Source organism: Engraulis encrasicolus, chromosome 2 (assembly GCF_034702125.1).
Source record: "Engraulis encrasicolus isolate BLACKSEA-1 chromosome 2, IST_EnEncr_1.0, whole genome shotgun sequence".
Classification (NCBI taxonomy): domain Eukaryota; kingdom Metazoa; phylum Chordata; class Actinopteri; order Clupeiformes; family Engraulidae; genus Engraulis; species Engraulis encrasicolus.
The window spans coordinates 54627624-54642623 of record NC_085858.1 but is presented as its reverse complement, the minus strand read 5'-3'; the positions used below and the strand labels follow the sequence as shown (position 1 = coordinate 54642623).

Genomic DNA, 15000 nt, shown 5'->3' with positions numbered 1-15000 from the left:
TGACCTCCAAACTGTAATCAGTTCATGAACCTACCCTGCAGCATTCACACACCAAATCTGGGACAAATCCATCCACCCGGTCAGAAGTAATGGGCCAAACAAAAATTCGGCCATCTTGAATTCGGCCATCTTGAAATTGTTGACCTCCAAACTCGAATCAGTTCATGAACCTACCCTAGAACATTCACACACCAAATCTGGGACAAATCCATCCACCCGGTCAGAAGTTATGGACCAAACAAAAATTCGGCCATCTTGAATTCGGCCATCTTGAAAGTGTTAACCTCCAAACTGTAATCAGTTCATGAACCCACCCTAGAGCATTCACACACCAAATCTGGGACAAATCCATCCACCCGGTCAGAAATAATGGGCCAAACAAAAATTCGGCCATCTTGAATTCGGCCATCTTGAAATTGTTGACCTCCAAACTCGAATCAGTTCATGAACCTACCCTAGAACATTCACACACCAAATCTGGGACAAATCCATCCACCCGGTCAGAAGTTATGGACCAAACAAAAATTCGGCCATCTTGAATTCGGCCATCTTGAAAGTGTTAACCTCCAAACTGTAATCAGTTCATGAACCCACCCTAGAGCATTCACACACCAAATCTGGGACAAATCCATCCACCCAGTCAGAAGTAATGGGCCAAACAAAAATTCGGCCATCTTGAATTCGGCCATCTTGAAATTGTTGACCTCCAAACTCGAATCAGTTCATGAACGTACCCTAGAACATTCACACACCAAATCTGGGACAAATCCATCCACCCGGTCAGAAGTAATGGGCCAAACAAAAATTCGGCCATCTTGAATTCGGCCATCTTGAAATTGTTGACCTCCAAACTCGAATCAGTTCATGAACCTGCCCTAGAGCATTCACACACCAAATCTGGGACAAATCCAAACATCCGTTCAAAAGTTATCGCGTTAACACGAAATACCTTACGCGGCGGACGCGGCGGCGGCGGCGGCGGCGGTGCACGCAAAACCATTACATCCCCGACGCTCCGCGTTTCGGGGATATAATTAAAGCTAGTTTTCTCCCTCTGATTGCTATGATCAGGGCTTTTTAAATGTCAGAAATACAACTGCAAGCAATGCGCACCAGTGCTTTCACCAGAACAGTGTTTGCCCATTCTAATGTGAAAGACAAAATATAGCCTACTACTACAACAAAAAACCCCATAATGGGATCACTCACTGTATCAACACATTGCAATTCCAAGTCAAAAATTCTGTGAGATCAGCTACCATTTTGAAGCAGCATTCATTGTGAATCCATTCTGCATGATGTTGTGAACAATTCATAAACAATGGGTAGAAATAAGAGGAAATAACCAAAACATGCCCCAAATTTCAGTTCAATCTTTGCAGTCTGATATAGTATCCATTATCCCTCCATTCTCGGCCAGTTCTAGTCAATCTGGTGAGCGGCCTAGGCCTGCCCGCCCTCTTTCCTTTTTTTGTATTTAGAAATTGGCATCTGTAAACATAGCATTGTAGGCCTACATCTGATTGAGCACATCTGATCTAGTACCTACAGGTACACTCATACTGAGTCTATATAGGTCTACTGAGTGTATAATGAATATTCATTGTTCATGTGAAGTGTAAAGATTTATGTTGGTTGAAGTTCTGATTTTGTGGCACTTTTTGGTATTACTGGCGCCCTCAAGACATAGGCCTATTCTGCTCTAGGCGACTGCCCCGTCTGCCTATGCCGCTGGCTCTGGCACCATTCCTTGCATGTATGTTTCGTCATGAGGGCAGAGCCTGGCTACATTGGTTTTCGTAGGGTTACGGAGTGATACTCGATCGGGTGCCTAACCGGTAAAAAAGTTCAGTCAGATTACTTTTTTTTGCTTTAATCCCTGACACACACACACACACACACACACACACACACACACACACACACACACACACACACACACACACACACACACACACACACACACACACACACACCCAGGCACACACAGACACACACGCATACACGCGCAGGCACACACACACAGACTGGGGGCGCCAATAACAGAATGAGAATGTCATGCAAAATAAAACATTAACAATAACGATAAACAATAAACATCGACAATGACAAAGACTATTAGTGAGCATTCAGTATGTAAGTACTAGATCAGATGTGCACAATCAAATGTAAAAGATGGCAATTTCTAAATTCACAAAAAAGGTGGTGCTGGCCTAGGGGATTGTTTTCCAACCAGGGGTATGGGCACCACTGGGGGTATACTACGCAAGCACATTGCAAGGGGCACGTGAAAATATTTGATAATAATAAATATTTAGGGCAAGGATGAAGGAAAGTATATAGAGTATGAGTTAGGGGGTACTCATTGCCTCGTTAACACCAGACCTAATCACAAGTGAGATTGGGTCTGGGGAGTTGCCTATCGTAAATTCCATAGGGGGCAGAATACTTGGCTATTATGAGACACTGCCCTGCTCTCTGATTGGGCAGAGAAACTGTTAATGTCAGAATGCTTGGCCATTATGATACAGGGCCCATGATCTTGGACGTTATGAGTCATCCTCGCCAGACTGTCTTTCAGATCGAAACGATTGTGTAGAACTAAAGGCAGTATGGGAGTTCCCAGGCTAGGGTACTCATGGCATGACAGAAAAAGGCTTAGGGGGTACGCAAGACAAAAAAGGTTTGGAAACATTGTCCTAAGGCACAGAGTGGACTAGAACTGGCCCTGCAGAAAGAAAACATTCATTGTATAATTTGTATCTGGGTTTTGATCACATTTTTTTTTCTGAAAAGCTAGACAGGTAATGTTACTGTAATGTTTCCCTGGTGAATGTGTGATAAAAATAGATTTTGTGTGTTTGTGTGTGTGTGTGTGTGTGTGTGTGTGTGTGTGTGTGTGTGTGTGTGTGTGTGTGTGTGTGTGTGTGTGTGTGTGTGTGTGTGTGTGTGTGTGTGTGTTTTTATGTGTGTGTGTATGTTGCTGTTGTTGTTGTTGTTGCTGTCGCTGCAGCTGCTGCTGGGGGGCGATGAGATGCTGCAGGTGGCCAGTGCTCACTGCATGGCCGCGGTGCTGGTCCACTCCCCCACACAGTACGCCACACAGTTCATACAGGCAGACCTGCCCGGTGAGACACACACACTCACTCACTCACTAGAAAACTCGCTCACTCACTCTCTCTCTCTGACTCACTCACTAGAAAACTTGCTCGCTCACTCTCTCTCTCTGACTCACTCACTCACTCACTCACCCACTCACTCACTCACTCACGTACTCACTCACTCACTCACTCACTCACTCACTCACTCACTCACTCACTCACTCACTCAACTCACTCACTCACTCACTCACTCACTCACTCACTCACTCACTCACTCACTCACTCACTCACTCACTCACTCACTCACTCACACACATACTCACTCACTCACGCACGCACTCACTCAGACCCGTACTCACTCACTCACTCACTCAGACCCGTACTCACTCACTCACTCACTCACTCACTCACTCACTCACTCACTCACTCACTCACTCACTCACTCACTCACTCACTCAGACCCGTACTCACTCACTCACTCACTCACTCACTCACTCACTCACTCACTCACTCACTCACTCACTCACTCACTCACTCACTCACTCACTCACTCACTCACTCACTCACTCACACACGTACCCACTCACACACGTACCCACTCACTCACTCACTCACTCACTCACTCACTCACCCAATAACTCGCTCGCTCACTCACTCACTCACTCACTCACTCACTCACTCACTCACTCACTCACTCACTCACTCACTCAGACCCGTACTCACTCACTCACTCACTCACTCACTCACTCACTCACTCACTCACTCACACGCATACTCACTCACTCACTCACTCACTCACTCACTCACTCACTCACATACTCACTCACTCACTCACTCACTCACTCACTCACTCACTCACTCACGCACGCACTCACTCAGACCCGTACTCACTCACTCACTCACTCACTCACTCACTCACTCACTCACACACATACCCACTCACATACTCATTCACTCACTCACTCACTCACTCACTCACTCAACTCAACTTTACGCAACTCACTCACTCACTCACTCACGTACTCACTCACTCACTCACTCAACTCAACTCACTCACTCACTCACTCACTCACTCACTCACTCACTCACTCACTCACTCACTCACTCACTCACTCAACTCACTCACTCACTCACTCACTCACTCACTCACTCACTCACTCACTCAACTCACTCACTCAACTCACTCACTCAACTCACTCACTAAATCACTCAACTCACTCACTCAACTCACTCGCTCAACTCACTCGCTCGCTTGCTTGCTCATCTCTATGGAGTCATCCTATAGCCAGCCTGGACCTTTTCTCCTGTATCCTCATAATGTTCACTGGAACACCGTAACTTCTTGCTGCTGGTGGGCCTGGCGACAGGCCTATTCACTCTGCTGAAAACACTCAACTACATCATAACAACATTGCTATGACAATCCAGACAGTCTTGCAGTTTTTTTTGATAAAGCTAATATTTTTTACCGTAACCCCTTAAGACACTACCCCTCACATAAATGATCTGTTACCAGAATGGTAATTAGTCTAATGAACAACATATTGTATTACTAAAGGCCCTGTGCACTGTCATAGTAGTGTAGCACTATGGTAGTTACGTTTTTTTTTCAGTGACTATTACAACGTCCCAGTGGCGGGGTAAAGTAAAATCATGTCTAATCATTTATTTTCTCATGGTCTGTAACAAAACCACATCACATCACATCAGAGGTCGCGTTAACCGACAAATGTCCGTCATTGACGGATTTTTTTGAAGGATGACGGAAAATTCTGAAGCCTGTCCGTCATTTTGACGGATCAATATTCAGGGTGATGATAAATAAATCACAAGTTTAAGTAGGCCTACTACACCTCTATCGAGTAGAGCAAATATGCATTTCAATTAGGCATAGTTATCAGCGCAGATAATTTCATGCTACTATCGTTTGCCTTTCTCCCTCTCTCCCTGCTTGTCATACCATGCGGCTGGCTGCAGCAGAGCGCGCGCCTCTGCACTTGCTCAAAATAATGAATTAAAATAACTAAGACGTTGCCACCATACACGTGTGACTTCGACTTTAAGATTCAGAACTATGTGTAGACCTAGGCCTACTACATTTACCGACTATCTGATTTTCTGCCAATGACAAAGTTGTCCCTCTATCGCCCTTCATAGAAGCATTCTTTCATAACTCCTTGCTTGAAACGAATAGGCTATGCGAATAGCACGTTTGCTAGCCAGAACCTTCACTCAAAGGCAACGCAGGTCTAAAACGCCTTCAGGACATTAACTAATAAAACGACGGATATTCAAGAACCTAAATATTACCAGGCAACGCAACTTACAACTTTGCAAACGTTGCCAGAAACGGCTAACCTTCTCTCATTTCGATAGCTGGTTCACCCATTATAGGCGATATATTTTTTATTCAGACAACTTTACCGCGCTCCCAGAGCCAACATATAAGCCGATGGGGCTACGTATGGAGAGGCTCCCTTTACCGTCGCTGACATTTTTCAACAAAGTTTTGCGAAATCTGGTTGTCTTCCTGTTGTAGGCTTCAGTGCCTTTATCTACTGTCTGGGCTACACCTTTCTGCTTCAAGACGGCATTCCTTCCCATCGTGCATGTGAAGTCCAACGCAGATATTATTTATATAGGCCTATCATTAATCAGAGCAAAACGAGTGACTGACAGCTGTTGGATAAAGCCCTGCACGCGACTTTTAAAAAAGTGCTTGTGGTGACCATAGCGCTGAACACTGAATCAGGCGCGCGTCATGAGAGATATCTGCAGCTTTTTCAACAGTGCAATGAGGGAGGCAGAGAGAGAAAGTGGACAGCAAAATTGACTCCATCCTCAAAGTTGGAGAATGAATGTCGAGTGAAAGCGGGTGTATTCACAGCGGTTTACTCTCAATTGGCCGCAATTGCGCACGTGTTGTTCTCGGAGCGGGGTCGCGACCCCCCACATTGAGAAACCAGGTGGGGAATTTAAAAAATAAGCGATGACAGATTTTTTTCGACCCTGTCCGTCAAAATGACGGACTGTGAAAAAGTCTAGCGCAACCTCTGCATCACATGCTCATGTACTGTATCTGTGATGCTCTGTGAGGCAGTGTTAATTTCGTCAACCAGGACGATGACGAAAATATTTCGTCAACGCCCCTTTTTCCCGTGACGATGACGAGACGATGACGCATAAAAATTGCTTCCAGAACATAAAAATATGACGAAAATAAAAAAATATTTTCGTTAAGGAGACTAAGACGAGACGAAATTTACAAGCCATGGACGAATGGACATTATTAAAAATTGTATTGTTTAAAATTAATTTGTAATTGTTATCGTTTCTTGAACTTCATAGAAGATTATGCGCTGTTGCCCTGTTTGTCTCTGCTGGCAATGCCTGGCGCTGGTGCGGCTCAATCAGTAGTAGCCTAGTTCAGTGAGTCCTGTTCAGTTTAGACCCTAACATGTTTCCCAGAAAGAGAAAAAGAAAGAGTCGACGTTGAGGCAAGTGTTAATTTTGAAACATGTTCAACCCTTTTGTCCATAACGAAGACATGTGTGTTTGTGCAGTCATGATAATAGTGCTACCGTCACTCGCGCCAATCTTCCTCTGATGCTGTCATTTTAAAACTCTTCGAGCTTCCTCTATTCCCCTTTCCACTTACACGTACGCATACACCGACGTCCGTTGTCTGTTCTTTTGTAATGTTTGCTATATTGGTTGTTTAACCGTATGAATAGGCAGTTTGCAAGCAAATCATGAAGATCGGATTCATGCATTTATTTAGATCAGACACACCGGGAGACGTTTAAGAGATGCGCGCGCCACAGGGGAAAAGTTGTTTAAGTAGTCTAAACAGAGGCACGGCTACTGTAGTTTTGATAAGAATCAATGTGTGGGCGATCAGGGTTTAAAGTGCGGAGAATAGAAACGTGTTCCCATCGAGGGCAACGCTGAAAGACCCAAGGCAGCCGACATCCCTTCATGCGATGCGTATAGCGTCTCCCAGACATCCCACGTTCTAAAAACTCATTGCTTAAACTTGGAGATGCTTATCGACCCTCGACATCCCGACAAACAAAACAGCATTAGTGTTCAACCATTGTTTGTCAATGTCCTTTCTGACGTCCAGTCTGCATAGACCAACTACCTACATTTCCCCCAGGACGTTTACAGGCCGGGCGTCCTACGAAGTGCGCGTTATCTATTTGAAGTAGGCTATTCCAGGAATGACGCACGAGCCATTATCTTTCTCTGCCCCGCATTGCCAATCGAAATAACGCGAACTTGCATAGTCTAAAATCAGGAATATTGTATCTGACTCGCGGCCATCGGGGAGCCACTATCAAATATCAGAGAAACTTCTTGGACTTCATTGGGATGTCTGGTCTTACCACTGCCTGCAATCTGCAGGCTATGAGCAACCGTATCTCACTCATTTCGTGAAGTATAGGGCTCCTATGAGTGACGCGGTCAGGTGAAGAAGATCTTGTAGCCTACGTGATCAAATTCAAAAGCAAATAATACGCAGCAGCTTCTAATGCGAGAGAGAGAGAGAGAGAGAGAGAGAGAGAGAGAGAGAGAGAGAGAGAGAGAGAGAGAGAGAGAGAGAGAGAGAGAGAGAGCGAGCAACCTGCAAGTGTGTGTGTGACGTCTAATGCTCCTTTGCTCTATGCTGTTGAAATTACTTTTACAGGACTGATTTGGGTTTTGCTGGAAAATAAGTTAGTAATAATGTGAATATTTGCTGCACTAGGCTATCTAGTAATAATTTGTGTAATAATTTGACTAAAATGACGAAAATGTGAAATGATGACTAAAATGACTAAAATGACGAAAATTTGACTAAAATTAATTTTCGTCATTTAGACGAAGACTACGACTAAATTTTGAAGGCAATGACTAAATTTGACTAAGACTAAAATTGATTTTCGTCATTGTGACTAAGACTAAGACTAAATTTAAAAAAGCTGACGAAATTAACACTGGTGAGTTGTTTGTTTAGTTTCACTGCCTACTGTCCTCATGACGTGTAGCATGTGAGTGTGTGTGTGTGTGTTTGTGTGTGTGCAGAGTTCCTGTTTGAGCGTCTGAGCAGCAGTAGTGAGGCTCTTCTGTGGTCGACTTACGGCTGCCTGCTCTTACTGGCTGAAGAGCCCCTCTTCTTCTCCCAGTGTCATACAGTCTACGGTGAGAGCCCTCTGCTTCTCTGTGTACATTAGTGTGTGCGTGTGTGTGTGTGTGTGTGTGTGCGTGTGTGTGTGTGTGTGCGTGTGTGTGTGTGTGTGTGTGTGCGTGTGTGTGTGTGTGCAAGCGTGCACGCGCGTGTGTGTGTCAGGGTGGAAATTGAGGTTTTTGTCCACTAGTCACATTGCCAGGTAGATTCTGAAATCTACGAGTCACCCACCATACCTGTCAATTCATAATCAACCGTTCAATCATTGTAATGTTGTCATATACTGTAACGTCATAGTATTATGTGTTAGGCTATAAAAGTAAAGTAGCCATACCCTTGATGCAGAACATTGTGACATTAAAATCTGCAGCGTGCTTGTCCAAAATGTACCTTCCAATGGGACATTCAAACATTCGGCTATTTAAACTTGACCTAATTTGAGATTCCTCACCTGTCAGATGGGTGGGTGGGTTGACACAGGTGGGTTGACACATTTTACCAGTCAGCACTCAAATCAACCTGTATTTGGCAGGTGACTAGTGATGAAGATCCTACCCTGGTGTGTGTGTGTGTGTGTGTGTGTGTGTGTGTGTGTGTGTGTGTGTGTGTGTGTGTGTGTGTGTGTGTGTGTGTGTGTGTGTGTGTGTGTGTGTGTGTGTGTATTTTCTCAGTGTCACAAGGTCTTCCTGAGACCCCAGAGTTTCTGTATGTCTTCATCGGTGTTTGTATGTGAATGTTTGTGTATTCATGTGTGTGTGTGTGCGTACGCGTGTTTTAAGTGTGTGTTTTGTGTGTGTATATACTGTATATATATCTCTGTTTGTGGGTCTGTGTCTCTGAATCATTCTTTATTAACAGATATGCATGCAGATGTGTGGTCCTTTTCTTGTGTAGTGAAACCATAGCTGTGTCTGAGTGCATTACACTGAGTTAAATGCTGTGTGTGGTGTTTTTATAGTGAGGCTGTGTTTCAGCCACAGGCATGGGACATCACTGTGAAACCCACCGTGCATTCTTGTTAGTGGATGAGTCATAGTTCATATCTGAGAAACTAACCACTTTTTCCTTTCTCTCTCTCTCTCTCTCTCTCTCTCTCTCTCTCTCTCTCTCTCTGCCCCTCTCTCTCTCGTTCTCTCTCTCTCTCTCTCTCTCTCTCTCTCTCTCTCTCTCTCTCTCTCTCTGCCTCTTTCTCTTTGTTGCTTTCTCTTTCTGTATCTACTCCTCCCTGACTGATGATCTGTTTATGTGTATGTGTGTGTGTGTGTATGTGTGTGTGTGTGTGTGTGTGTGTGTGTCTGTGTCTGTGTCTGTGTCCGTGTCCGTGTCCGTGTCCGTGTCCGTGTCCGTGTCCGTGTCTGTGTGTATGTGATGTGGTGTTTGTATTGATATAACAGGTATTGAGTCTGTGTTAATGTGATGTGGTGTTTGTATTGATATAACAGGTATTGAGTCTTTGGTGCGCAGCTTGAAGGATGTGCTGAAGCTGACCAACTTGGAGGTGCAGAAGCAAGGCCTACAGCTCCTCACTGTCATCCTCGACAGGTGAGACTAGGGCTGTAACGATATTGTATCGAACCGAGAAATCGCGATACACAGAGTCACTATACTGTATCGCGATACAAGGAGGCAGTATACTGCCTACAAAGCAAAAAGGCAGTAACTGCATTGTTGTTTAAAATGACTAACTATAACTTTAATGCCATATATATCAAAGTCTACAGATAAATAAAATGATTGATTTGGAAAAAGGGTGGTAATATAAAGTAACAAAGCTGTCACATTTCAGTAATATCCCAAAAAACACTTATACTGGATTGCAGCACCATTTTAAAGTCAACTGACTCATGCTGTGTTCCATTATTCACCCTCTGTACTGTGTACCTTGTTTGAGTTCCACCCTCCGCAATTCACGAGGCGAGTACATTCCAATTCCCGTTCTGTCTGATACACTTAACGGAAATGACGGTTGGTCGCGTGACATCCGAGTTTACCAACCGCCAATATGCAATTCAACACGGAAGGCACTGTTCCTTATGCTAACACTTTTTAAAGTTACCCCTGCCTCTAATACACATGGCGATTGTCTTTGGAATCAAAACTATGCTGTTATCACGGAGATTCAACCGTTTGACAGATCTGGCACTCAACTACGTCACAAACATGGCGGCCGTTGAGTGCGAAAAGTGTACAGTTACACCACACTTCGAAAAATGGCCGTTTTGGGGGCGTTATCCGGGTAATTTACAGTACACTTTACCGTCGCGATTAGAAATGGAACACCCTGCGTACCCAAACACAGTGCAGAAAGGGCGGTAAGTACGGGCAATGGAACACAGCATCAGTTTTGAGCTCTGCACAGTTACTGCCTTTTTGCTTNGTAGGGCAGTATTGTGATACGCCCTTTTAACGTTTTGATACCCATCAGCCCAGAAAACAACCACATGATATGAAGTGATGGTGCTTCCAAGCATCATCATTATTATATAAAAACTTTTTAAAATTATTAGTAGCCTCTTGTAACCTATTCTACCTATAAACTATCATAGTTTTTATTCATAAAGTTTATAATGTTGGCAAATGTGAAATCGTGGGGTGTATCGAACCGTAGGTCATGAATCATGATACAAACCGAATCGTGAGTTGAGTGCATCGTTACAGCCCTTGGTGAGACATATCTCACATACTTGTCTCTCAAACACTAAACAAGACGTCACCAGCTTGGTGCCAGCGGGCGCCAGGTAGCCCCCCAGGGGCTTCTGAGGTGCCCATTATTCAGCTTGGAGCAGGCATCACATTTAAATACTACAGTTGCCGGTATGCTTGCTGCGAGCTGTAAATTACGCGCGTCACCGCGAGCAACCGACAGCACATGCTTGCTTCAAAAGCAGTTGACCAAGACGCAAAATACTGGCAGTATCATTCAGGGGGCAGAGAGCACGCAGCATTGGGATGCGGAAATTGGGAACACGGATGGCAAGGAAAACAACAAAACAAAAAGAGGGGCTCCCTGGGCAAGGAAACAATACTGCTACTACTTCTGTATGTGCATGCTCCTTTTTCAAAGTGCAACAAGGAAGTATGATCACAAATGTTTGAAATTTCGGACAAACTCAACGAGACGCTCTTAAAAGTTCCTGCCATTGTCGTTTTCATATCAAGCACACGCGTCGAACTGCGCGGTCTGTCTTACGATCGCCCCCAGCGAGTTTGAAGATATTGCTCCTGGCTCACACATTTGGCTGCCATGTCCAACGCACGCGAAATTGACATTAAATACGCATGTTAATGCGTTCATGAACGAATCGTGCACGCGCTCGCGTATCTTGCAGCAAGCATACCGGCACCTTTAGACTGTGAGGATGCTCAAACGTTCAACTCAGTTTTTCAGGAAAGAGGCCGCACCTTGCATAACTTGTGGTTTTATCGCAATAAAAATACAAGATTATTTCTTTATAACCTACAAAGAAAATTTCTTTATACCAGTAAGTAAATTATCATTCAATCATAGTGTGATTTGAGAACGATATCAAGACATTGGTAGAGGATTTTTAGAGGATTTTGAACGCACAAGTAGCCCTGGGATAGCCCTCGGGTTGCCCTTGTTACCCCTCAGACCCAGAAAGATTGGGGACCCCTGCACTAAACACTTTAACCGCATTAACCAGCATGCTCGATGCTCAATACTTATGCACAAGCGCACACATGCTGCCACGCACGCTCTTCCGCACAACATGTGCTCAGGCTGTAGCAGACCTGAGTTCAGCTTTCTAATTGGACATTTTATGAACAGGAACATTGTGCTGAAATGTGCTGAAATATATGCTGATTTTCAAATTCTACCGAGTTGCCAAGGATGTAGCCCCACAGATAAGGCTGTCACAGGCTGTCAAAGTAGCTCTGCTTTATTTACTAATTCTCCCAGACTGCTCCCCAGTGGAAGTGGAAGGTGGAGGAAAGTATTTTGGCAGAATGTGAAATAGTTCTTACTGCAGTGGGGTGTATGTTTTATTTTTTATGATGAAACATAAAGGCAAGCCAAGTGGTTTGGTGAAAGTAGCGCTGCAATATTTTTCGTTCCTCTATAAAAGATTCTGCAGAGGATTCTGTTCAGAAAAATTTACTAAACGTGTTTGTCTGTGTGGGGCTTGTTGACAGCATGTTGTATATCAACAACATTCAATATTCACAGCTCTATCCGGCACGAGGCTCACTGTGCTCACACAACACGTATGCTGTGCACGGACACATGTTTGAAGTGCTATTACTATTGCATACAAGCAGGGGCGGAGGATTATGACTCCATGGGCCCCTGGGCCAAAAAGAATCAGGGTTTAAGGCCATATGATAGAGGCCCGATGTTGGGGGCTCGGGGGAAATTTTAAAAATACAGTTGTGAAAAGTCTGAGTTTTAACACAATATGAAACAAACGTAATATAGAGACTTGGGCTTTAGGGCCCCCTTGACTCTTGGGCCCCTGGGCGTTGACCCGGCAGGCCCGTGCAGTAATCTGTCGCAACCCAGCTCCTCTCATCAGCAGGAGCTCAAAGCCGAAATATCTTGTCATGCACATCAAGATATCTTACAGTAAAGGGACACTGTGCAGGAAATGGTCAAAAAAGGTACTGCAACTATGCTGCTTATTTGAAATTGGGCTGCCTATTGCCAAATTTGATCTTTACATGAAAGTTTACTAAGTATTAAACAAATATTTTCTAGTACGGTCCAAGTACAGTCATTTTTGCAGCTAAAAATGGCTATGTTTGGAAATTCAAAATGGCGGACCATGGAGAAGATCCCCCTTTTCATGTATGAAAAGTGCAATTTTTCCAGTCATAATGAATACTTAGAATGTTATGCTGGTGGTAAGTATTCATGAAAAAAGGTAACATTAGTGAATGGGCAGCATGGATTCTGGAAATAAACAACTAAAAATCTCACACAGAGTCCCGAGAGCTATGAAGTATATGCATTATCCGCACATCCATTACAGCAGTGCTTCCCAAACTTTTTTGTGCCCCCCCAATTCTAAGGCTTTTTTGTCCCTTAACCCTATCGCGCCGGATGCATCATATATGTCTCATCAAATTCAAAGCCCTCTCCACGCTGACACACAAAAAAATCGATCTGAAAAACATCCTGCGTGTCATTTCCAAACGTCCTGCAGTACACGGAAACCGCCACAAGAGAGCAGCGGTCGACAACAAGTTGACCACAGCTCGGCGAAAAACAGGAAAATGGGGTAGAAGTGGTTTCCCTGACCGACGCTGAGATTTCGTCAAATTGCATAAGGTTTGTGTACAAATTTCCGAAATATAACTCTACATCCTTTAATTTGAACACTTGCTTTGTGCAATTAAGCAAGGAAGAGTTTATATTTTTACACCGTGTTGCAGAGAGATCGTGCTAAAACTGATGAGACATATAAGCACCATCCGGCGGTGGCAGGAAGTCAGCCATCAATGCATTTGCTCCATAGGGAAACTTACAAAGCACACCACGACGATCGTTTAACAAAACACACAAGTTGTTTTACTTCAAGACAAAGATATTGCCTTAAGAAACAGGTTTTTACTTGCAATTTTGAAAATGTAATGCAAAATGTTGAAATTATGATCTCGTAAAAAATGCATTGAAGTGAATGGAGAAATGGTCCAATTGTAGTAATGGACCCATATATTCAAATTACACATCAAAAATGAATAATTATCTATATTTCACTCATAAATAGGTTGTTGAGCATTCGATCAGCTATGTTTTTACATAGATTTTAAAAAATTACCCAACCAGGCTGTGGGAAATGTAAAATATGGTCCTGCTAAAACAAGGATAGGCTTAAAAAAATGGCAGGATCTCACTAAATATTTAAAGATAATCCTCAAATTAAATTGTCTGACAACTTTTTTAAATTAAAAAAAAGTTGTAAATGCATTAAAAGTCATTTTTCAATGGTCATGAAATTGGAATTTTCATTCATTAAAAGCCTGATGCATCATATATGATGCATTAAATATCTCAGCGACCTTAACAAAATTTTGAATTTTTTTTTTACATTTCTTATAAGGGATCAATATTGAAGCAAATTCCAAAAAATTAGAATTTTCTCTCATTGCTTTCATGGTTCAGGTTTCACAGGGTTAATATTGCTAGATTTTTCACAAAGAGTTTGCCTGCTAATATTGCTAGACATTCACAGGAAAAGCAAATAAATCTATGAACCATGCAAGTGAATACTGTTACTAACCAATCTATGGATGTATGTTAGCTGTTAACCTGTAGATTTCACATTTGCATGCAAAGTCCCTTCAGTCCGTGACACGCCCCCCCGTACATAGATACATATATAGTACATAGATTATGCTAAGCTATGCTAATAATTTTGATCCAATAAATCTAAGTACGGAAAACATTGAGAAGAAAATGATATGCACATTCATGAATAATGCTGGGAAATACTGCAATTATGTGAAAATCAAAAAAGGGTGGTCTGTTCCTTTAAAAGATCTTCTATCTAGGACCTGTGAAACACATACACTCCCCCGTTATGCGGCGTGTAATAAGTGACTCAGCCCCCATCGCATCGCATGGCATCACTCCAGCGTGTGTGCGAGATGATGATGCTTATTATTGTCATTTAAATCAATGCAGAGGCACTGAGCCAGACAGCTAGGGGGTGGCCTTGCTTATTCAGTTACAGTTTTTTCTGATAGCTAAAGTTTTTTTTTTGGTAA

At 43.3% G+C, this 15000-nt stretch overlaps 1 protein-coding gene across 1 annotated transcript in view; it reads left to right on the top strand.

The window, feature by feature from the left end:
- Nucleotides 1-15000, top strand: part of LOC134441550 (meiosis inhibitor protein 1-like) — a 122064-nt gene that overhangs the window by 35431 nt on the left and 71633 nt on the right. Inside the window, exons 8-10 of the mRNA XM_063191912.1 lie at nucleotides 3014-3128; nucleotides 8169-8285; nucleotides 9714-9813. Of these exons, the coding sequence (XP_063047982.1) occupies nucleotides 3014-3128; nucleotides 8169-8285; nucleotides 9714-9813 (332 nt within the window). The remainder of the gene's footprint in view (nucleotides 1-3013; nucleotides 3129-8168; nucleotides 8286-9713; nucleotides 9814-15000) is intronic.